General features: G+C 55.5%; 1 protein-coding gene across 2 annotated transcripts; it reads right to left on the bottom strand.

Annotated features, from left to right (window-relative positions):
- Nucleotides 1-1360: 1360 nt before the first annotated feature.
- TWF2 (twinfilin actin binding protein 2) lies at nt 1361-24743 on the bottom strand. Of its 2 annotated transcripts, none has more exons than XM_074151332.1 (9): nt 24678-24743; nt 14593-14670; nt 10252-10430; nt 8544-8639; nt 7692-7796; nt 3818-3943; nt 3569-3719; nt 2956-3077; nt 1361-2784 (listed from the first exon to the last, which is right to left on the bottom strand). In XM_074151332.1, exons 1-9 carry the CDS (start codon nt 24700-24702, stop codon nt 2617-2619), a joined length of 1050 nt encoding a protein of 349 aa, XP_074007433.1. In that variant the 5' UTR covers nt 24703-24743; the 3' UTR covers nt 1361-2616. The 2 variants fall into 2 exon arrangements, with proteins under 2 accessions (XP_074007433.1, XP_074007432.1); XM_074151331.1 differs by lacking the exon at nt 24678-24743 and adding an exon at nt 7003-7017 and having other exon boundaries at nt 7686-7796; nt 14593-14768.
- Nucleotides 24744-24877: the final 134 nt, after the last annotated feature.

Here is a 24877-nt window from a genome sequence, read left to right as displayed (position 1 = left end):
GCCCTGGCTGAGGAGGGACTTGGCCATCCCCTGCCATGGGGCAGCCCCCTCCTGAGCATTCTGGGGAGCCGCTGGGGTCTCCCTGTTGCAGCTGAGCCCCTTCTCTCACCCTGGGGGTCCCCCACCAGCTGAGGAGCAGCTTTAATCCTATCTATGGTGCAAATCTCTTTAACGGGTTTTTCTCTCCTCATCCTAGTTTTTAATCCCCACCCATCTGGGGTGAGCTCTTTACAGGTTTTACCAGTGTTTTCAGTGAACTACAGCATATTTGAAGGATTATTCGTAATTATACACAGAGGGACCTCTCCTGCACCAAGGCTGCTCCACACATAGCACCTCCTCTACGCCCAGGAGAAACTCATTTGGGGTTGGTTCTTTTTTTGTGTTAAGGTTTGGTTTTGGGTTTTTTTTGGGGAATAGTGGTGTTTTACAGCCAACTTCCCAAATCGTCCACCTCATCCTGGGCACGGCGAGTAAAGCTGAGACACAGGGCAGCTCTGACCTGGTGCAGACCCCACCAGGCTCATCGCAAAGAGGCTCGTTTTGGGCCTGGGTTATCCTGGGGCAGCACACAGGGAGCCTTTCCTCTGGGAAACCTGCTCAGGACACTGTAATAAATTAAAAAAAAAAAAAAAAAAGGTTATATCCAAGTTGCAGCTGAGCTCCTCTGGGCAGAGAGTGGGGAGGCAGTGGCTTTTGGTGGCTGCATCACAAGCCAGGACATGCTTCCTTGCTTCTCCATCAGGACGCACTGTTGGGAAATTCAGACGCCACAGTCCAGCTGGAGTCAGGAGATTTTGGCTGCGGGTCATTCTTTGGTGCTGAAGAGCTCTGGCAGGGCAGCTGCCCCCTGCAGAGGGAGGTGCAGGGTCCGGCTCCCCTCCCAGGAGCCTAGGAATCCCTGCCTTGCCCTGGGGGAGGGGTGGGAGGGATTGGGGCCTGGGATGGTGACAAACCCCATCGCTTGCCCAACCCTTCTCTTGGCTCAGCATCAGCCCATATTCTCTCCCCATCGCCATGCAGGAATTCACCCCAGCCACGAAAACAACAGCCCCAGGCAGTGGTGTCACAGCCTCACAAAATCATCACCAGCCCTGAAAAAGAGGAGAGCTGGGCTGAGCAGGGATGTCACCTCCCTGCAGCTGGCTCTAACTCCAGGCATTGCTGGAGGGATACTGGGACATTAAATGGTTGCCCCAGAGCTCTGGATTAAAGTGTAAAGTCCTTGGGGGTTAGGCTGGATGCAGCCACAGCAGGCAGGCTGCGATGGTTGCTGGCTCCTGGTTAGTGATGTCCAAGCAATTCAGGACCTGCTAAACGCCCATGCCTGGGGAACCCAGGGGACCTCCAAAGAGCATCAGACTGTTTTAAAAATACTTTATTCTTTAGAAAATACAGCGTTCAGTACAGTGTGCTCTGCTCCCCCCAGCTTCAAACCCCCCACTGCCCACTCCTGCTCCCCCAGGGCCAAGGCAATGTCAGCACATTAGCCAGGGCAGCAGGAAAGCTGAGGGCAGGTTTCATCAACCCCGTTTCCATCTTTCCAGGGAGGCGGGGGCTCTCGAGCTCTTGCTGGTACCCAGCAGCAAGGTGCTCTCTCCACCAAAGCCCCCATTCACAGCACCAAGGTCACCCCCGAGAGCTGATGATGGCCCTTGGTGGCTGGGGACAACCCCGGGAGGGGCACGCAGGGGCTGTCACGCTTCCCCACACGAGGCTTGGGATAGCCCGTGTAATTTTTAAGACACGGGGCTGCCCCAGACCAGAGAGCCAGCAGCAAACTATGGGGGTGACAGTAGGGACTGGGGCATGGGGAAGGGTGGGACCAGGGCTCAGTGCCCTCATGGCTCCCATCCTAAACAGGGATGGGGCTAAGTCAGGGCTGTAACAGCTCCCTCCCAGGGAAAAAGCCTTACTGGGGGGGTTCAAAAAGGGGATGCAAATATCACCAAAAGGCAGACTGACCTTTTTCCAGGGCCAAGATGAGCTCAGGACTGGGGGAGACATTCTGCCTTCTGCCAGCTGGCTCCCCTCAGGGACAAACTCCTGCCAGCAAAGCCCATGCCATGGGTAAGGGTCCTGCCCGCACACCGAGGGGGTGCAGGATCGCTCCAGGCCTGGGGCAGAGGGGCCATGCACACCGAGAGCGGGATGGGGAAGCAAAATCTGGGGGCTGGAGGAGCAGGGAAAGAAGCATTTTCTCTTTTCAAATAGGAATCCCCAACACCACCCCCTTCCCTTTGCATAGAGCAGCTTGCAGGCAAGTGTGTCCTTCAGTCACCCAGGGGACACCGAGAACAGTGGCTGTGACCCTGTGGGGGGACAGGAGCAAGGCGGCTGGGGACGTGACCCTGCTGCTCCCATCCTCCTCCAGCAGCCCCGGGGCTTGCACAAGGACATGGTGAAAAGAAACACTGACAACCCTGAACCCTCCCCATCGCTCTGCCCCCAGGTGCAACAAGCCATCCTGACGTTTAAAAAAAGGAATGAAATAGGAAAAAGAAGGGGAAAAAAAACCAACAGGCTGAGATGGAGGGAAAGATCCCCAGGTCAGCAGAGAGGAAGCCGGGAAGCGCCGCGGGGATGCTGTCCTTTCACCGCCCGGTCCTGCGGGATCTAACTGTCCTCGCCATTCTCACCCGGCCCCTTTATCAGCCGCTTCTGTCCCCGTTTCCCCACGGGCCCCTTGGGCTTGGCGAAGGCCTGCTTGAAGGCGTGCTGCTTGGGGTGCACCTCCTCATAGAGGAACTCCGCCGTCAGCTCAGCTCCATCGTCGATCTCAATCTGCAGCCAGGAGCGGCGAGAGGGGGTTAGCGGGGTCTCAACACCCACCTTTGGGGCACCCAATTCCCCCCTGAGCCCACCAGCGGGGCTGGACCAAGGCTGAGGTAGGTTTCCTTGCAGATGCCTGGCATGGGTCTCTGCTCCATTACCTCTGAGTGGGCTCGCACTTACCTTCTTGGCTATCTCCAGGCAAAACTCCTGCTCCACGGTGTCCAGCAACCGGCTCTTGCAGCTGGAGTAGAGCATGCGCTCCTTGATGCTGCATTTGTACCCAGGCATGGAGTAGATAAAGACTGCAAGAAGAGAACGGGACTCATGGCACTGCCCGGGCTTGTGGCTGTGGAGCACCAAGCAGCTGCATCCCAACCCAATCATGGCTTTCCCAATGCATCCCAACCCAATCATGGCTTTCCCAATGCATCCCAACCCAATCATGGCTTGTCCAGCCCTGAGGGTCCTGGTCTACTCAGCAACAGAAAGCAAACCCATCCCATCCATCACCCTTCCCCAAACCTCCCCTGGCTCTAGTACGCCTGTGACACAACGGCTGTGCAGTTTTGTCCACAGCAGCACCTGGAGAGCCCTGCACTGCACGTGGCAGCTTCTTTCGGCACCAAAGAACCTGCCAGCAGCACCCACCATGAGAGAACAGCAAGCAGGAACCGACTCAAGGTCCCCTGTTGCACCACTCCCATCCCCACTTGCTCCCCACATAAGCAATGGTCCAGAGAGTGGGGACCAGCGTGGGCTCTACGCAGTCCCCCCCTGGTGCCAGGGCACTCACCCACAGACTCCAGGTAGTCTCCCTCGTGTGAGTGTTTGTACAGGAAGAAATGGTAGCGAGCTGAGTCCTGGGGGACCCTCTTGGGCAGGTCAGCGATCTCCGTGGGGCTTGTGTGCACCAGGTCGATGGTTTCCCGCTCCAGATCCAGCTTCTGATGGACAAGAGGGGGGTGCGGGAGCAGACGGGAGTGAGAGGAGGCAGCAAGAGGCAGGGACAGCGGGGTGCAGGGAAGCCACCCGAGGGACCTACCAGCTGGATGTAGTTGATTTTCTTCTGCTTGAGCGCCTGGATGGCTTGTTGAGCATCCAGCTGCAAGGGGAAGGCCAGGCCCTGCAGGGTCTGGTGCTTGCTCTCCACGCTGATCTCCGTCTTCACCTGGGGATGGAGACCACGCCAAGTGTCAGGGCAGAGATCAGCAAAGATTGGGGAAGGGAGAGAAAGGAAAACTGGCCAGTGCCACGGCAAAAGGCTTCTCATCCAAGGAGCTGCCTGACACCCAGCTCACGGGAACTGCGGCATTAAACCACCAAAAGTCAGCCAGGCTCAGGGCAGCGATGCTTGTCACCGTACCACCGCTCCAGGAGATCACCCACTCCCAGCCATGCACCCCCGCATCCCTCTGCTTCACTCCCAGCAAAGACCATCTCAAAACTGATGTTTCCCAGCGAGCCCCTGGCAGGGACGCTGTGACCAACGCTGGCCCATGTCCATCTCCAATCATCTCCAACTGCAACCTGCGGGTGATGGGGGAGCCCTGAAATCAGCCCATTCAGCTGCACGGGTCCCTGCTGGTGGGGAGGGCAAGTCCCTCCTCAGTGGGTTTAATTGCAGCAGACAGGCAGCCCCTCTGACGCTGGAGCTGGGAAATTGGAGATCCACAGCTCGGAAAGATCCCGAACGCTGTTTTCCCCAGCAGAGGCTGCCGTCTGTACCCCAAGCAAACCCCCTACTCCAGGAGACTGAACCCCACTTCAAAGAGGGAAGGGAAAGAGACTGTGGAGACATCACACCACCCTGGGTGCCTCCATCCAGCCCAACTTGGGGGTCCATGACAGGAATCGGAGGGTGCCATGAGCCGGCGGCAGGGAAGGGGGGGCAGGACGCGGCAGGCGCAGGGCATACCTCCTCGGGGCCAGGGTACTCTACCAGCGATGGGCAGCAGCAACAGCCCCCCACCATCTGCCACAGAATACAGGGAGACGGCGTCACCCCGACGGTGAAGAGCCCATCCCACCTCAAGACACACACCCAGGTAAACAGTCCGGCAACGCTAACCCAGGAGCTCTGCAGCGAGCATGGGTCCCTTTCCTTTGGGCTCAGTGTGGGGAATTTTGGATAAAGACAGTCCAGCCTTTTTTGTTTTGTTTTGTTTTACTTTCTTCTTTTCCCTCCCCCTGATAGAGAAGAGGAAGAAAAATCAAGGCATGCCAAGAGAAACGCAGGAGTTTGAGCTCACATCTCAAGACCAGCTCAGCAGCACCAAAGTGCATCTCGTTACGAGGCTGCCCTTCGTTACAGCAGCCCCACACGGTACCCACACCCTGGGGAGGTGATGGACCCTGGGGTGGCTGGAGCACAGCATGCAGAAAAACACCACTGGAGAAGGAAAAACCGGGCATCAAGCAGGCAGAACAGCCTACCATCTCAGTGTTCGAGTCCTGGGAACAGGAATCCTGCGAGCATGGGGAGAGGAGACACACCATCAACGGTACCCCACGTGGGGACGGGGGCGGGGGGGGGGGGTGTCTCGTGTGAAACGAGAAGGGGAGGGGGACACACGGACATGCCGGGAGGATGGAGGCGTACCATCTCTCTGCTGGAGGCCAGGGAAGGCAGGTCCTGGCAGCGTGGGCAGGGAGAACAGCAAAAAGCAATATGGGAGACATCAGTGCTGGGGAGGAACAGAAGGGAGAGCCCCGGCCCCGAGCCCTGGCAGCCCCGCACACAACATCTCTACTGACACCCCTGCATGGAACCTGGTGTGTCGGGCTGCCCTATCTCCTATTGGCTCCACAGACAGGGTGGCCCCAACCCAGCGTCTGGAGGAGTTCCAGCAGTCACAGCAATAGATTTCGGGCTATCCCCCACGAAACAGCATATTCTGAAGGTCTGGGGGGCAAAAAGTGCCCAAGCCTCTACCCGTGCCAAGAATCCTGGAGGATGAACAGGGTGTGAATGCTCAGCTCTTGGGAAATAATTGCTCAAGGGTCATCCAGTATCAGGTGCACGAGAGGTCCGGCTGACCTCCAAGCTCTGCTGTCCTACCATCCCCAGGGTGCTGTGGCACCAACAAGGGCCTGAGGGCAAACATGCAGGGGTTCGGAGGGTGCACACAAGCTTGCCTGGTCCTACCCTGTGGAGAGGTGCAGAACAAGGATATTACCACCGCCAGCACCTCCAGATCCTCATCTTTCTTTCTCCCCCCTAAATGCAAGGAGGCTGGGAGAATTATAGCAGGACTGGAAAGAGCTAAAGCTGCGACATGAAGCATGCTGAAGTCCAAAAGTCCTAAGAGATGGGAAGTTGTCCTAGTAACATCAACTCCCCCGTAAACCTCTGTATTTTCTACTCCTTCCCTTTTCAAAAACATTAAAAACCAGCTCACCAAAACACACCCCAGGGCACAGCCCGGGAGCTGTGCATGGGACAGCCGAGAAGGCTTGGCTGGGCTGGCCCCTGCACCAACATGGAGACCCTTCAGCATACCCAGTGCTCAGCTGCTTCCCACCTTTAAATCCACAGGCAAAAATATATCCATTTTCCTCTCTTTCTAAATGCTGGTGACCGCTCCCCGTGGCTCAGGCTGACAACAGGCAACCGCATATCTTTAAAATTACCCCCAACCAAACCAAATGGCACCTTCACCTGTGAGCTGCATCTCACAAAGGTGAGGGTGGGGAGCAGAGCACAGTAGAATAACCAGAATACAAGCACCATGAGCACCACTTACCTGGGCACCTGACCCTGCAAGACACAGCCTAAAACCACCCCCCCAAAACTACTTAATCCTGCAGCACTGGCTGGCCAAGGTGATGGCACAGACACCCAAAGGTGCCGAACAAGCTGCAGAGCCACCATGAGCGTCCATCTCTTTCTTCACCAAATGTGGGCATCACCTTGGATCCTCCAGCACAAATCCTGCCCAGCCCCTCCAGGCTGTGAGCTGGAATAACCACGCTGAGACCCACGCAGTGGAGACCACCCCTTGGTGGCATCTCCTGAAAGTCACTCATCTTCACCACACCCAGACCTGCTCTGGCAGGTGGAAACATCCTGCCTCATCTTTTGCCACTAATTAATGCCATCGGGCTAATTGGCTTCATGTCTCCCAGGCATGCCCTCATCCACACGTGTGCCCCAGCAGAGGTGGAAGAGAGAGGGATGCTCCTCTAGAGAGGAAGGCTTTCCATGGCATCCAAGTGAAATCTCCTCACCCCAACAAAATCCTGCTTCCAGGTGGTCTTCCCACCCGGTGAGGCCATCCCCTCCCCTGCCTCAGCGTTTCACAGCACCACAGAGGTTGGCACGAGTGCCACAAGACACTGGCTGGGAGAAGATGGCGTTACAGCCAACCCTACCTCACGCCACTTCCACATCTTTTTCCAGCAAATAAACACCCAAATTTAGGCTAAAGATCTGTATCTCTTGGTACAGCATCCCTCATATTTACAGCTACAGAGGAAGAGTATGGGAAAGGAGGCTGCTGCAGCCCAAAGATAAGCCTGAATTCTTCCTGCCTCCCCCACGACTCAGCTCTGGGTTCTGCTCCAATACCTAGAGGTTAGAGACTGCTGCCCGTTTTCAGGCTCAAACCGTCTTCTGACTGCCAATTACAGCGAGCAACAGAGCCCTGAGCTCACATCCTAGAGCAAGGAAAAAGTTCCATAAATTCCTCTTTATGCCAGCAATTTGCCTGTGAGGATGCTCAGTCCACCTTGGCTAGGTCAGGAATGGGTTAAACTGGTGTGGTACAAGAGAGCACAGTAAAAATGAGCCATCCCTTTTAGCTGGATGCTCGGATGCTCACCCCCACACCTCCAGCAGCGAACACATCCCTGCATCCCCCATCCCTGCGAACCCTGAGGGTCTCAGGCTCCTTCTCCCCGGCCCGGTGGACACCCACCTCGTTGATGCGGATCTGCTGGAGCTCCTGCTCAGCTGCGGTCAGCGGGGCTGGGGCAGAGCAGGAGGACACGTGCTTTTGGTAACCACTCAGGGACACGTCCTCCTGCAGACAGAGGGACAGGGGGAAGCATCAGGGGGTGGTTACTGCTATGGTGCTGGATGCACCCACAGCATTAAGGCTGCGTCTGATTAACCCAGTGGGTCTCAGGCTTTCTCCTTACCAGGAGGACCAACACAAGCAGCACTCTTGGATGCCTCCATGCAAATCCCACGATCGATTTTAAATAGTGCCAGCATCCACCCATGCCTGTTCAGACCACCCTGCCCCTCCCCAGACACCCACGGCTGCAGCAGCATGGCTCCTCTGGATGATTAACAGAGCTCATGAGCACCAAAGTGAGAGGGAAAGACAGAGACCATTGCCCGGGAGCAGGAGGGCAGCAGCGGGGATGCTCCCTGGCTCCCATGGACACCAGAAGACCCAGAGGAGGGCTGATGCCCGGGAGGCCCTGGCTGTGCAGCTGCCTCTGCGAAAAGCCCATGGAAGAGGAGGAGAAACCTCCTGCCAAGCACTGCTGGGGAAGCGCAGCTGGTTGGATGGCCGCGGCGTGGCAGCCGCTCTCGCTGCTGGAGTGACACTGCCACCGCCTGGTGCTGCTTTTCCTGCTCAGAGTAAAGCTCTGGATGTCTTCTGAGCTTTCCTCCCACTTCTTCCACAGTCTCCACCACAGACTGACTGCAGCTGTGTGGGCAGGAGAAAGCAGCAGCGGCCACTGAGGACAAACCTCCGTCCCACTTGGCTTCAGCACATGGTTGAGCCCAAAAGGCTGCCCAGGAACCACCACCATACCTTCACTGTTCCAAACATCTCGTCCTTTATGTGTCCCCCGCCAAACTCCTTCTTCACGGTGGCTCTGGTGGCGGCGTACAGCATCTTCAGCCGGACCTGCACGAGGAGGGAGGTGGCAAGAGTGGTCAGCAAGGGGACTGGAGAGCAGCACCTCCACACGAGAGGTGCCCGATGTCACTGTCCCATGTCCCATCTCCGGGCAGGGAGAAGCCAGGGAAACCCATCAGCTCGGCGCAGCCTCGCTGAGCGCTGCCTGCAATCGGATGACTTATTCTGTGCTTTGCTTTTCCAGCCCCGAGCTCCAGCGCGTCGCTTCTCACCCACACCTGGGTAAGAGGAGGCAGAAACACCACCAGAGTCACCTAAACAGGACTTCTGCCTTTCAGGACTTCTTTTGCATCATTCTTCTGCCAAACACAGGGAAGAGTGCGCCTTGGTGCACCGTCCTTGCAATAAGACCCTCCACAGTTTGTTGAGATATATAGACAAAAAATACCTATTGTTATATGTATACACATGTATATGTACGTGTACACATGCATAAAATTATGTATTTTATATTATTGTTAATTGTGTATATGCATGTACATGTGCATATGTACATGTACACACATGTATACACACATACATATATAGCTATATATATTATGTATGTTATTATAATTGTATATATGGGTATATATGCATATATGTGTATATATACATTAATATATATTTGTTAGATACAGCTCAACAAACTGTGGAGGATCTTTTATACATGTGTGTTATAATATATACGATAATATATAATAATAATGACATGTATTTGTGAGATATATAAAAAATATACGCTTTTTTTATATATGACAAGTGCACATATTAACATGGCAGTAAATCTATATAAGATACGGATTATATATAAAATATATAACATACATATATGTATGACAAGTGCACGTGTTAACATGGCAGTAAATCTATATAAGATACGGATTATATATAAAATATATAACATACATATATGTATGACAAGTGCACGTGTTAACATGGCAGTAAATCTCGGGCCTGCTGAAAGCCTGTTACGGAGATGTGCTCAACAAGACGGCATTTTTCCAGCCGTAGGGCTGGCATCCTCTGGACTACCATCCTCTGGACTACCATCCCACCCAACCAGCCCTTCAGAGCCCGCTCTCCGACACCGGCCCCGGCCCCACAAGCCGGCCCAGCCAGTGTCAATGCCGTCCCGGCCACATGCGGCTCTGGGGGAACCAGACTGCTTGGCCCTTTTTAAGGCTGATTTTGGATCTGGGCCCAGAGGGGGACCTGCAGCCGCTCGGTGTCACGCCTCCAGCGGCACAGGGCCAGGCGTGTCGGTGCCAGCATCAGCTCTTCCCAGTGATGCTTTTGGCCAGAGCTGCAGTGGGATGTCTCCATCCCAGCCCCGTGGTCCATACTGCTCCCCCCGCTATGTCCCAGTCCCTCCACCTCCTGCCACAGCGCTGAAAAGAGGACAGAGGTGGGGTCCAGTGTATCTTATTGTGTGTTTGAAAAATTCCCCCATCCCCAAAGAGGTCTCCACTTCTTAACCTGGGCATGGTGATGGAGGGTGTGAATGCTCCTCCTCAGCCTCAGCACAAAGCCAACTTGGCCAGCATCTCCTCTACCCTCCACCTCCCAGATCACGTCCGTGTCCCCATGCTGGGGTGTCACAGCCCAACGCAGTGCTCACCGGGGAGCTATCAGGGGACCAGGAGATGAAGAGCCACTCGTAGCCCTGGGCGTTCTGGCTGTCCAGGCGGTAGAGCACGTAGCACGGCTGCTGCTCATCCAGCAAGGGCAGCACGAAGGCATCATAGTCATTGTCCCAGCGCCGGGACAGCTCTTTGTGGGCTCCCAGCACGAGCTGTTCTGGAAGGAGAAGAGGGAAAAGGTGGTGTTAGGTGAAGGCAAGGCTTAGCTCACCTTGCAGGACCACAGAATGGCTCATCTAAGGGCTTGCTGCAGTTCCAGCACTGACAATGCCATCCTGCAGAAAAATAAATGAAGGTCTAGAACCACATTCATGAATGTACACTCCCATGGATGATCCCCCCAGGAGATGCTGTCAGGGCTGCAACCAGCATGGAGGGAATGGTTTTCTGCCAGCATCTCACTGCCTCCTGTCCAATCATCTCCTCCTCTCCCACAATCTCCTCTCTGGTGACCATCCGTAGCCTCCTTCCACTCTGCCCTCTCTAGCTGTGTAGTCCCCAACCATCCCTCTTTGCTCACAGGGGAATATAAATGCTCCTCCATCCCACCTGGACAAACTCTAGTGGCTTGGGCACTAGAAGACTTCACCAGAGACATGAGGAACCACCTAGATTTAGGGTGCTGAGTAAAATGAAAGTCCATTGCAAAAGCCAGGACAATGAGCCAACACTGCTCTTATCAGATTCCCCGTAACTTCAGAGGGGTCAAAAATCTGAGCTGATACCCGAAGCCCATGTCTGTGGGGACCAGAGCTGTCCCAGAGACCCCAGCCTGGGGCAGGACCATGCTGCCGGGAGAGCCCCAGCCTCTGGAAGCTACCTACATATTTCATACACGTGGTTGCATCTCAAGTGTCTAGAGGGTATTTTTTTCAGCTGCTATGCAAGAGGCGGTGGGGCTGGGAGCCCTGCAAGCTGGGCAGTGCCTGGCTGGGATATAAACACTGGTGCAGGCATCCTGTAAACATGAACACCCCCCCCGTGAGGGTCAAACCAAGTATTGAGATGGCTGGATAGAAAAGCGATGGTGCTGGAGATGATCGGTGTATGTTGTTGGAAAACAGGCTCTATTTTTATTCCATTTTTAGACACAGAACAGTCTGGGGAGAGATGTCAGGACTCATAACAAGATGTAGGAAAATTTAGAGGTGCCAAAGCAAAACAAGTTTGGGCCTTGGACAGTTGGCACTCGAGGAGATGTTCAGCCTGGCACGTGCCCTGCCTGGACCTTTGCCCGTGGCCCCGCTGCCCATTGGGAGCCGGGGAGCCCCTCGTCTGGGGCACAGCCCTCTCCCTCCCAATCCATCCAGCTCAGCAGCTCCAAATCCCACGGTAGGAAAGCTTTTAAGGGAAAGAGTTGAGGAATAAAGGGTTTGGGATGAATTACTCTCGCCTCCCCTCTCCATCCAAGCAGGGCATTCCCCCACTGACAGCGGCATAGTCCTTCCCTGCCCAACGCCACCCTGCCACAGCATCTGCCACCGCACGCTGAACCCGTAATTATTTGTGCTCGAGGGGCACATGCTACTGGTACAGTAACAAGGACAGCAGAGAAAAAAAGTGCTGAAAATACTTTACCTTGAGCAAAACTACCTGTTTTGTGAAAGAGAAGTGTAAAAACCTCAATGCACCCCCTAAAATAAACGGAAAGCCCTACAAGTGGATTTGTGCTTCGTAAAGACCTGGGATCCCAGAGACTGCAAGGAATTTCGCCTGGCCAAAGCCCCTGGCAGCTTGCGAGTGTCTCCGGCTGCCAAACATCCCGACACCTCACGCGCGAGGCACTCGGTGCCGAGTCACTCCAGGCTATTCCTGGGCTGCGACCAAGCTGGACCCTGGCCGTGCCGCTGCGAGCCGGCAGCCTCTAGCTCTCCCCTGGGCTGGAGGAGCTGCTTATTCCCCTGCCTCCCATCGGGCTCTTCGCAGTTCAGCTCAACCCGTTCAGGGCCAAATTTTCCTCCCCAGGAAGCATCAGGAAAGGGAAACCCGGAGCAGCCACCCTTCAGCAAAGCATTATGGCCAGCACTGGCTATTTTCAGGCTGTGTTCCTGCAGGGCGCTGCTGCTGGAGCAGCACAGCCAGAAGCATTTCTGGAACCCTGGAGGTCCCCCCAGCACTCAGCTGCAGGCAGGCTGCCCTGCTCCCAAATGCCCATACGAGACAGCCCTGCCTGCAGCTCTGGTGGGCACCAAGGTGGGAGAGCACAAGAGCCGGGAGAAACGCACCCAACCGGGAAGACTACAAAGCCAACCTTGTCCACAAACCTGCTGACAGTGAGGAGTAGAGCATCAGCTAAAGCCACGCTGGACCACAAGTAGTTCTCATGCCAGGAAAGCATTGCTGAGCCTCAGTGTGCAACTTGCTCCCACACCTTCTCCATCAAAGCTTGGCTTCTTCTGGCTGGCCCCCAAAGGCAACATCAGCTCAAGGAGCTCCCAAAGCAGCTGTAGCTGCTGTCCTGGGGATGCCCTGACAGAGCGTCTGCCATAAGGCTCCTTGCACTCTCTTCCTCTCCTTTCATCCACCGCTATCTGCTCTGATGTGCCACAAGAGTAATGCCCCGTAGGGCAGAAAGTCCTCTGCAAGCCATCAAACAGGGCTGGAGGCTCCACTTCCACATCCTCTGTGCAGGCAGGGCACCTGGCATGTCCTCCCCAGCTATCTCGGGACACATCCCTTCCAGGATCAGCATGCTTGAGTCCGTCTACCCAGCTGAGATGTCCGCCTGACCACTCATTACTGCCCAAAGGTCCTTCTCCTGTCCCTGTGTTACAGAAGAGTGGTGGCCCAGAGAGACCAAGCACCTTTTCCCGAGTCATGCAGGCAGGCAGACAGGATGTCCCTGAGCCAGGCTGGTGGGACCACCACCACCTTGTCCCCAAGCTCTTCAGTACAGAGGTGGTCTTGGCTCTCCTCCTTCCACCTGCCTCCTCACAGGAGCCTCAGGCTCTGCTGCATCTCAGAGGCTTCTGCAGACCATGGCTGGTCCAGAACAGGGGAAAGGAGCCAGCAGGGTGTGAGAGCCAAACTGGGAAGCACAAAGCACTGCCGAGTGAGGTTGGTCCATGAAGTAGCTGCTGCCACCAACACATCAGGCAGATAAATATATCCCATTCAGCCTGAGTGACGATGGTGGGACATCGTTTCCATTGATGGTAAAATATCTTCCTTGCTGGTGTCACGGCTGCCACCCAAAGCCAGTGGCACAAGCCCCAGCATCCTAAGTCCAGGCTTAGGGGCATCCATAACTTATCCTAATGCAAACCTGACTCCCACTTTTTAAAAGAAAAAGGAGTCGACAACATTGTTGCCGAAGATGCTCTGAAGAAACAACGCAGATATCACATCCCAACACAGGGGACCTCGCCGAGGACAAAGCCAACACCAACAAACCCTGCAGTGGCCCTGCTGATGTGTCCCACATGTTTCAAGTCACGCTGCTCTTCCAAATGGGGTTTCACAACTCCTCCGAAGCCAGCACGGGCTCCTTATGACCATGTGCACCTTGGCGTTTGCAGCATGGTCCTGGTGGCCCACCCGAGGGAGGTGGTGACAGCCTTTTGGCAAGGCATTAATGTCCCCGCTGCTGTGACAAACAAGTCATTCATATGCAATTGTACGAGGCTGAGGTAGGAAAACCTACACCACGGAGGCTCCTGCTGGGATGTTCAATCAGTGCTTTGCTCCTCTTGCTTGTTTGATAGATGTAGAGGCCCCAAGGCACCTTTCAGTGGGGCAAACGCGGGCAGGTTGGCACCAGCCTGTAAACCGGGCCAGGGCAGCCCCGTGCACAGGAACAGGGGCTGGGATGGGGTGGGTTTTGGCATGTAGCATCCCTTGCGGGATGCAAACAGGACCCCATGCCGAGTTCCACTCTAAGGAGCACCCCCCTGCCCAGAGCATCTCCGTGCCTGGCATGGGATGCCACATCCAGGAGGAAGGTGCTACGCATCACCCCCAACTGTGATCCCACGGCACCCACAGCAGCTTCTCACAGAGCCCCCCAAAGCAAAGTTCCAGGCAGTTGCAGCAAAAGCCACCCAGAGCCCAGCACCGATCCCAGACACCGGCATCAGTCCACTTGCAAAGTCACTGCACCTCCCCGGAGCCACACCGGGGCTCCAATAGCTGCTCATCAGCACACCCAGATTTTGGGCTTGTATTTCAGCTCTGGGCTGCCACATGCCAGGGAGCCCCAGTGGAACGTTCCTTGGGGTTTCCAAACACACAAGCTGGCACGGCAGCAACAAAGAGGAAAGGAGGAGAGGCAAAACAGGACCAACATGGCATAAATCAAAGCGCTTAAAAATGGGACTTACCGTCCTCAATGATGACCTTGATGAGCCGAACCGAACCATTTCGGGCTTTGGCAAAAAAGTCCCTTAATTCCGTGGTGGCTGAAAGAACCAGAAACATTGTGGTCAGATTTAGCAATCAAAGCAGGTGCTGGGCTGCTCGGTGACCGGCCAGGGAGGGGAGCAACTTGACAGGATAGAAATTTAAAAATTTAAAAAAAAAAATAAATAAAAAATTCTGGTGCCAAAAAATTGATAATAAAAATAATAACACAAAACCCAAACAGCTGGGAGCGAAGTGCTACAGCTCCCCGAGGCGTCAGAGTTAAATAGCAGCTGGGAGTGCATGTGATCCAGAGAACTTGATACTTGGCCTGGGTGAACATAATCACCCAAATTTAGATGATGGCTTGGCCGGTGCAGGCGGGGAGAGCTCAAGTGACAAGTTTATTCGCTTTACAGAGCAACAGGGTTTGCATACAGGGGGTGGCTGGAAGATGTCTCAACAGGCGGTGACGTCCCAGGCTCGTGACACGCAGCATGGATGCTGCTCCCAAGGCAGCTCAGGACCAGCATGACTCCAAACTGGAGGCACTGGTTTGAAGCCGAGACCCTTGAGAAGGGAAAGGCAACAGAGCTGGCAGGGCTTTGGTTGCAGAAGGCTTTTGGGAAGCGTTTTGGGGAGCCACCCTCCTCCTCAGCCCCCCTCCCCGAGCAACAGGCACCAGCAATGGGTCTTCAGCATCCTACCAGGAAGGAACAGTGGGCAGTGGATGTTGACCCACAGCCAGCGTCGGAAGCTTAATCGGCCCACCCTAAAAGCATCACCAGTGCAGAGCTCCCTGTCCCATCTGGGACATGCTATGTGAGAAGGCAACGCCCAAGAGATGCAGCTTGGAGGGGCCGAGCCCCCCAACAAAGAGCATCTCCCAGCCCATGGAGTGTCCGGCATCTCCCAGCCTGGGTCCCCCTGAAAGCCCCTTTGATTACGCACCTGAACCCTCTCCTGGATGTGGCCATGCAGCCAAGGAGGTCCTGTGAGTTCAAAGCTGCAGGCAGCTCTGAGCTTGTTAGAAATACTAAAGAAACTGACGTTGAAAAGATTAGAGATGCCCCTTAGTCCACACCAGGATCCATGCTCAGAGTTACCACCAGCAGCTCCTGGTGCTTTGCCCCACTGCTCACCCATTACTGATCACCGTGCCAGAGCAGATCACAGCAGGAAGGAGCCCTGCTTTCGTCCCCGGAGTCTGAGAGCATACACAGCCAAAGCACTTTGCAAAGAAAGCTGTCCCTACATCAGCTGAAAAGGTGTGGTGGCCAGAGGAGCCATTCCTGCTGACAAGAGCCATATCCATTCTGCTTCAGTCCCACTGGCAGCAGGCACCACCCTTCGGCACAGCCCCCCAGCATCACCACAGGAAGATGTTACCCATCACTCACCCAAGGGACATGGGGGCCATCGACTCTGTCACACACCGGTGCCCTCTGTCTCCTGGAGGGGCTCTCCAGGCCGAGGCACTGCCTGCAGCGCCCCCAGCCCCGAGGGAGGAGGAGTAGGCATGGATTTGTCCCCATGCACAAACGCTGATGATGATGCAGGCAGAGAGGTGGACAGGGATGTCCTGGGGACCCCCTCGAGGAACTCCTTCCTGTCCCCACCAAGTGATACATCTGAGATGCCTTTATCCCACCAGCTCAAAGCCTGCCCTGATGAGAGGTCCGGATGGCTTCCCCTCCCAGAGAGAGGAGAGGCACAGATGAGGAGGAGCTCCCAGGCTGGTACCCTGCACACAGCGGCGCTTCCACACAAACCCAGAGATGCCACCACAGCAGGACCCTACGGGAACAGCCACACAGACACCCCAGCAAAGGTACATCAGCCCTTAATGGCATTTTAGGGGGGACACAGGTTTTCCGGGGTAATCCCACCATGAGCAAACCATCCTTCTCCCTCTACCAGCATGGAGGCGTGGGGCTCTCCCAGTTCCCGGAGCAGACCTTCACCCTCTCCCAGCACTGGCTGGGGGCTCAGCCTGCTCCCACTGTTCCCACCCAAGGATGCACTGATATTTTTAGCCCCTTTCCCTGTTGAAAGAAGCTCTTTCCTTCCGCCAGCATCTGTGGTTATTGCAAACACACGAGGCGGAAGAGGAGGAGAAAAAGAGACATTTATACACCCAGGAAACCTCAGGCAGGAGACAAAAGCTCCTAATAAGCATTAAGCTTCAGCGATTCCCATTACGCTGCCGAGGAGAGAATAACATCAGCCTTGGATGTTTCTATAGCATCAACTTTGGCGTAGAAAGAGGAGAGCTCAGCAGCGCTAACCAGCTTGCAAACCCTTCCAGCCTGACCTCATCCTTCCCAGAGCCCAAGGGCACACAGAGGTCTGGAAAATCAGGAGTCCAGACAAATGCCACCCCCCAGGCCACCGGGGAATGCCAGGAGTGCCCAGAAGCATTGAATCGACAGCTGAGGTGATTGACACATGATGGCCAAGCACTGGGACCTGTGTAGGTACAGAGGGTTTAAGGGGATGGGGAAAAGCACAGATGCTGCTGGAGGAGCTGAGCGCATGATGGGAAATTCCACAGGGTTCTGCCAAGGAAGGAGATGCTTTCCAGAGGAGACAGTGGCAGAGCTTCCAAAAAAAACCTCAGAACGGGCTTCTGAACTTTAATTCTGCTGAAATAATAAAAAATAATAATAAAAAAGCACTTTTCTTTTAAATAAAAAATTCACCACGGTGTCTTTGACGTCCCCTTCTGTCTCTTGCAACACAGCCAAGAACCAGTGAGGAGGGAGAGGAATATGCTAGCAAAGGTTTTCAGCACAAGCTCAACGACTGCTTCATTATGGCATGATTACAACTTAATTGGCACAGCAGAGTTGACGAGATGGCTCCCGTGCCTGAAATATTAATACAAAAGTCCAGAGCTGGCTCTGGAAGAAAGGCAAGGAGGAGACCTTACCCTAGAGATGGAGACAAGTGGCCCCAAGATATCTCCATGCCTGGAAGTCTCCAGGACCCAATTCAAGGGCTGAAAAACCCACATGTGGAGAAACCACAAAAATCAGCTGCTGCTTCTGGTTTCTCTACTTCTGCATTTGATAAGGAGGTGAGGTGGGAAAGAAGATGCTGGGCACCCATCAGCATGGCCAATGCACGGGGCCAGCTCCGACCATCCTCGTGTCTGGATGGGGAAGGGAGGAATGACAGGGCAGAGGACTGGACAAGCACCTGTGTGTCCAACTCACCCTCTTGACATGGGTTCCTGGAAAATCCTGGAACAAATAATGTAGAAACAAACCCAAGCTGAGCTACAGCCAGCAGGAACCTACTGAGAACAAACTTGCATGAGATCAACCTAGCTTCTTCCAGCAGAGCCACAGACCTATGGGCTTCAAGGGTCTCAATCACCTTGGCTTTCTAAGTGTCTCCTGGCGTTGGAAGCCAGCTTGGGAAACACAGTGGTGGTGAACTTCTACAGCACCAGCACAAAACTGCACAGACAACTCACTCTGGGAGCCATCAGAGGTTGGATCAAGCAAGGTCTCCTGGGGACCTGTGGTGGGTTCAGGTTTAGTCCACATCTCCATAAGCACCTCTGGCAACTGCAATAGTGTTTTCTGCAGTGGTAAGGTGGGAAGCTAGAGGAGATGCAAGCATGCGCTGGAGAAGAATTCACCGTTCTCTCAGGAGATCGGAGAAATGGGCTGGAAAAAAAAAGAAATCGGATGAAACTCAATAGGAGGCAAAGTACCATAACTAGGAGAAGAACGGGTTTTACCAATGCAGGGCAAGGCCCAGCAGCTCCAGAGAAGAGCAGTGGGTTGCAAGCCAAATTACAGATTAATCGCTTCACATTGTTGCAGACAAAATCATTCATGAAGGCAGGAACAAGAGGACAACCACATTATTTGGTGGCAATGAGGCTTCAGGCACAGCACAAACAGCATGTCCAGGCTCAGCATCGTGCAAGGAGCAAGGCACAGGACAGATGGCACCTATGCCAGAAGGCACCGCGTGCAGGAACGACCAAAGGAACCGGGGCTGGTCAGCCCAGAGGAGAAAAATATGAACAACTTGTACTGGTTTTCCAGTCAGAAACAACAGGTCCCACCTTGGCATTTGGGAAATCTCACTATGAGGGTGACCAGACACTGAGAAGGACACCACACCTCCATCCCTGCCCTGAAAGACCCCCACAAACCCTCCCGGGGTGCTGCTGCTTTGAGGCAGGATTAGCTCAGTAGCATCTTGAGGAACCTTCTGACCTTTCTGCAAGGCAGCCCTGCTGCTGACCCTCCTGGCAGATACAGTAGGCACAAGCACCAGTGCCTCCTCAGCCACCCTCCCGTGACAGCCCACAAATCGCCTCCGGCCATCGAGTCGTGCAACACCTCCCTCTCCTGCCTGTTCGTGGGCTGCAGATGAGCTGTCCCCTATTCATGAGCCACCTGCATGATAAAACGCGTTTAGCAGCCTGCGAAGAGCGTGTGCCAGGTCCCCTTGCACCACAAAACTTCCCTGCCCAGTGGGACCTGACACCAGTTTGGGATGGAGGGCTGAGCAGAGCTGGCTGTTGGCACCAGGGCACCAAAGCTGGGCAGCTTGCGGCATGTCAGGGAGGTGATGGTTTGGCTAGCGGTGGCCTTCAGGTGGCCCCGACCATGCAGGCAAGCCGCCAGATGAGAAGAGGAGCTCTCAGCAGCACTGAGCAGACGCGGACCAAAGCTTGAAGACCCCACACCTTGGGGACCAGCGGGGTGGCCAGATCCTTCACCTACTGAACGGACATGGTGTTTGCAGGCAGAGCAGGGGGCTGTTCTGCCCTGCGACGTGGCCGTTTGGATCGGTCCCTGGGAGATTTCAGTGCTGGGCTTCAAGCACCACACTTACTTACCCAAAAACACAGGAGATAGAGCTTCTGGGTACCACCCCGCCACAAAAGCTGACCCCAAAGCTAAGCTTTTTTTTGCTGTTAACAGCCCCAATTAGCTGATCGGAGCAGAGGCAGGCTGTAAGGAGGCCGGAGGGAGGCAGAGGCACCACGCAGTGATGACAGCCGTAGCCACAGCAACGGGCTGGTCTCTCCCCGGGGATGCCGGGGTGCCAGCGGAGCCGCCTGCGCAACCCCCGGGGGAAGCACCGCGGGGATGGGGATGGAGGCGACAGCCACACCACCACCTCGGCACCTTTCCCTCCTCCATTCTCTCGCTCACTTGTTCAGGGAAGGAATAGGGTTTTTGCTTCTTTGACCCTTCCCGACCTCCCCCCTGTCCCGATGACAGCACCCAGCTCCCGGATCAATAATACATGCTGCCTGAAACAGATGCCTCTCTCAATACATCAAAGTCACCTCACCCTCCCGGTGGGAAACCTGAGCCTCCGGCCATCAATCTTTCATTCCCTGGACATAATCTTCACGTTGATGCGACTCCAAGTGGCTGCTTCCCTTTCACCGTCCGGGCCACAGCGTGCCTGGGATGCAACAGGGAAACTCAGCCAAAAACCCAGCCACAAACCTGGGCAAAACTTGTCCAAGCTCCAGGGATGCTTGGCCAGACAGTAGTTGAGATGCTGATGGATAAGACATGGTTACACCTGCACCACCCAGACTTTCCCCGCACAGGCAGCTCTGCCCGGCTCCCGCCAGGGCATCCAGGAAAGGGCACAACTGCAACAGGCACAAAATAGCTGTTGCTGCTGCTAAAATTCCTCCTTTTCAGTCTATCCCAGTGTAACTCCGTCACGCAGCGCCTTCTCAACCCGCTTGCTGCGGAGAGCTTTTCTGCTGACAGACGTAGCTGGCCAGCATAAGAGGATTTTATTTCTCACCATGGAAAAAAAAAAAAAAGTGTCCTTGCAGGGAATCTTCTCTGGGAAAAAACTACAGATGTCAGGCGAAAATAGAAAGAAGGGAATAAAAAAAAAAAGGGAGTGGGGGGAAGAGAGGACATGAGCAAAGCTTTTCTTCCAATTTTCCATGGGACTGGGCCATATCCTGCATGATTTCATGCAGGCGACTCCTGGTCCATATCGCAAATCCTGCCCAGAGACTTTCAGGCACCTGCCTGACGCCAGCTGTTTGCTTCTCAACACTCCATTTTCCAGGTACATGCCCAGGACCTGTCTTTGCCACCTCAGATTGGAGCTATTCAGCCCTTCCCTTGCCCAGGGGCAGGCAGCACCCACCCTGCGGGCAGCATCGGTTGGATCCAGCCGGCAACACAGCATCCCGGAGCAACACGGTGGTGCCAGCACATCGTGGTCCTGCCTCGCCTGCAGAAAGTGCTGGCTGCCGGTCTTTTTCTCTGCGCAATAAAGCCACCACTGGTTTGGACGTTGCGGGGGGTCGACAGGGACCCAGGGACAGACCCTGGCAGCGATCTCATTGCATTTACAGCCTCTCGATGCACTTTCTGAGGGACTTCCTCCACCCCGCCACTTCGGGTGCTGAACTTCAAGGGGTTTGACATCTCAGGGCATTTGTCTGGTCTTCTGTCCACACTGCCACTCTGGTCACCCTGATGTGCCACCTGCTAGGATACAAGCCATCGCTCCAAAGTGGGCATCAACCTCCAAGTCGGGTGCTGGCCCCAGAAAAGAACTCACAAACAGGGTCTGGCTTCTTAAAACCATCCTTGCAGCAGCCCGGTGCCCTCTGTCCCCTGTGGACACCATGGGCCGTGGACCAGAGGCCATCCCCTCTCCTCCTCTGCTGATGGCACAGTGTGTGACATGTCCCCAGCATCCCATCCACAAAGCTGCCCCTGAATTCAGGCAGTTGGGCACCTCGGGAGCCAGCGCTGCCTCCCAGCACGGCGGGAGGAGAGGGGCCGAGGAAGCAGCGGGTGAGATGAGAAGATCCTTCCTTATTTTTTGGCTTTCCTCTTGCTGAAGAGCTTTCAAAGGAGACCTTTGCAGACACAGCAGCTCCCAGGTCCCCCCTTTCTGCTCCTTTATTCTCATCTGACATCATCCCTGCCTGCGTGCATTGGGGTTACGCTTCTCCCGAAGCAAACGTCTGTTCCTACCAGATGCTTTCCCAATGCGAGATCCAGTCCTGGGGCAAAGCAGAGGCTCAGACATGGACAGGAGCAAAGGTCCTTCCCCAGCCCCACATCTTGCCACCTCTCCCAGAAAGAGCTGGCACCAAACTATTCTTTTGGTTGAAGAAACACCATGCATTTTATTTCTCCACTTTCTAGATTAAAAAAAAAAAAAATCCCCTTTAAGAGACTTTTCTCTCTACCCAGAGGTCACGAAAGAGCATCCAGAGGCAACTGGGTGACCTCCCACCAGCATCAAAGCCCTGGTTCAACATCGCTTTCCTAAGGCACAGGCCTGGCTTTTAAACTTGAACAGTGAATGCTGTCCCCATCTAATGCCACTCAGGGAAGAACAGGGACTGCAAAAATACTCATTAAATCCTCCCAGCTGTAGTTAAAAAGCAGGTTTCCAGCCCCAGGAAGCCCAGAGCAACCCTTGATAGCTTCCAACCACCTTCCCAGCCCGGCAGTCTCCATGGCAGCCCAGTTTTCTTGCCAGCACCTTTGAGGGAGCTGCCACGGATACCTAAAAACCCCATAATAATTAGCCTCTTGCCTCTGTGTGAAAGGCTCAGCCCTGATTAAACACCCCAAATGTGCGGCTCTGCACCCCCCAATGAGCACTGCCATCACTCCCCCTCCCCAGGGACCACCTGCTTCTCCCCAGAAGATGGGATGCCTTGGTAGCATCGCAGTGGGGGGCTGCTCCCGGGGCTCCCCCAACACCGCGTCACCCTGCTCTCACGCTGATCTACCATGGCGGCAACCAAAAATCTCTCGCTGGCTTGTCTGCAACCTCCCCCTAAGCCGGCTGGCGGGTCCGATCGTAATTCCCCCAGGAGCAGATGCCTTCCTGCAAACGGGGGAGAAATGGGAACGAAAAAACACGAAGCGATGCACGCACACAAAAATAACAAGGCCCCAGAAACCAGGAAGATGCAGAAAATCCCTCCTCCTCCTTGGCAAACACCAAACCTCAGCATCTCAGCAGAGGGGATGAAAGTAGCAGCGGGATTGTTGCTCCTCATCCAATGTTGAATCTGCTCTCTGCAGAGTCAAATAATTAATTTGATCACTGTGGCAGGGCGGGGATGACTGAAATACCCCCCCAACACACCCCCAGGGTGGTTTCCTTAAAGCCCAGAGTGCCCCGGTTCAGCATCGCAGGTGTTGAAGGGTCAGATTTGCATTCAGGGGGGAAACAGCCGCTCCCCGGAAGAGGGACCGAACAGTAGGGGATGGAGGAGCCAACCCCGAGAGCTGAGCCACCCTCATGAGATGCCCAGGATGCTGGGAGAGTGAGACCACCCAACTGAAGTCCTTTTTCGTAACCACAGGGAGGTTTTTACGTGGGACCTGTGCCTGGGGCAGAGCTGCTGGGTCTCTGCCCGCCCTGCCCCGGCTGCAGCTGCTCGGGGGGAAGTCGGAGTCCCTTCCCCTTTCCAGCAGAGCGTTGCTGACGGGGCACGTTACGTCCTATGACAACAGATAACTCGCGGTGACTCACAGCGCTGGTCCCGGCAGGGTTTGCCAAGCGGTGGGCAACCAAGGTTGGCAAAGGTCAGTGCTCTCATCGACATTGCCAAGCCAGCACATCCCACCAGCAGCCACGGGGTGCCAGGGAGGATGGCATCAGCAGCGTGGGAGCAGATGGGTACGGAGGCAAGCAACAGGCAGCAGCCTCTCAGGGCACAGGCAATGCAACAGGCCTTGCCTGCACCAAACCCCATGGGAGAGCTCTGCAGAGAAGGGCCAGGTGAGCACTGGCATCCATCCTGATGATTTTTTAAAATTCTTATTATTTTTTTACAGTAGAGGGAACATTCAACTACAGCCTGAACTTCAGGGTCTTAGCTTAAACCAGAAGCAAGGAATCTGAACCCAAACGTTGTCAGCTACCAGCAGTCCCAGGCAAAGCATCTAAGCATCACAGCTAACCACTTCTCAACTACAGCTCCTCCAGGAACATCTGAAGGGAAAGGATGCTCTTGACCATGGAACAAGGATGCTCGTGCCACGAAGGAACAGCAGCCACACCAATCTGAATCTCAACACCCTTGTACAGAGGCACTGGCCGTGAGAAAGGGAGTTGTGAGGCCAGCGTCCCAGCTCCCCTCCCGGGACACGCAGCGGTGCTGGATTGGCACCGAGCGGCGTGGAGCAGGGCTTCAGGGGCAGCTGCTCTCACATCCCCGCTCGCATATTGATTCGGTTACATAAATTATGCAGCACCTCTACTCCTGATTAATATTGTTAATTGAGTTGGCAGGTGAGGAGCAGGAGGGAAACGCCGTGAGGACACATAGCCATGCACCAAACGTGCTTATAAATGCAAACGCCGTGGTCTCAGGCTGCTGGCCGGGTCCCGTAGGGAGCGAGTGGAGAAAGTGGGGAGCTCCCCCCCAAATACAACGGCGACGGTCAGGCCGGAATTTATGCAGGATCCCTGCCATCCCCCTGGGGGGAGGCGCGGAGTGGGGAGGGGGGAAAGGAGGGGGGACGAGCATCACGGAGGGAGGGGAGACGTGGCCGGGGCTGATGTGGGGTTGCGGCGAAGCAGATCTGCGGGGATCACGGTGCTGCCGCAGCAGAAGGCGCCTTTACGAGCGGTGTCAGGGCGGTTTATTGAGCATCAGCCCAGACAAAGGATGCAGGAGAGCCCCTCACCGGCAGCATCCCCGGAGCCAGACCCCCTCCTTCACCTCCTACGAGCACCCAAATGCTCTGAGCCTGGCTCAGTGCTCCCTCCCTCCCCCTCCCCCCCCGGCTACTCGCAGGAAAACCTGCCGGCTCTTTCGGGAAGCTTCATCTTATCGCTCCCATCATCGCTACCGCCACACCGACACCGCCCGGCAGCCTCCCGCGGCGGGGCAGGGGATGCTCAGGGCGCGTCCCCGCCGGGTGCCTCCCCCGAGGGGTGCAGAGGGGCAGCCCAGCCCGGGGGGGGGGGGCGGTGTGGGGGTCCCAGCCCTACCGAGCCCCGCATAGGAACGGGGGCCGCGGGCACCCCGCGGGAAGGGGACGGGGCGGCTCGGCGGGGCGCCGCTTACCGTGGATGCCGGTCTGGTGAGTCATGGCTCCGCTCGGCTCCGTTCCCCTCCGCTCCGGCTCCGCCGCGTCCCGGGCAGGAAACGGCTCGGCAGGCAGCACCGCCCGCTTCCGGAGACTAGAACCCGCCGCCGCTGCCGGGAGGAGCCGCCACCGCCCCGGGGAGGAGCCGCCACCGGCGGGAGGAGCCGCCGCCGCTCCC

The sequence above is a fragment of the Numenius arquata genome, chromosome 8 (assembly GCF_964106895.1).
Source record: "Numenius arquata chromosome 8, bNumArq3.hap1.1, whole genome shotgun sequence".
Classification (NCBI taxonomy): domain Eukaryota; kingdom Metazoa; phylum Chordata; class Aves; order Charadriiformes; family Scolopacidae; genus Numenius; species Numenius arquata.
This window is presented reverse-complemented; position numbering and strand designations above follow the sequence as displayed.

Bases quoted from the DNA above. Each gene is read 5' to 3' on its own strand.
- TWF2 (XM_074151331.1), bottom strand. From the start codon at position 14,689: ATGTTTCTGGTTCTTTCAGCCACCACGGAATTAAGGGACTTTTTTGCC. The intron at 3,720-3,817 runs GTAGGTCCCTCG...CTTGTCCATCAG, and splicing joins AAATCAACTACATCCAGCTG to AAGCTGGATCTGGAGCGGGA. The intron at 2,785-2,955 runs GTAAGTGCGAGC...TCCTGGCTGCAG, and splicing joins GCCTGGAGATAGCCAAGAAG to ATTGAGATCGACGATGGAGC.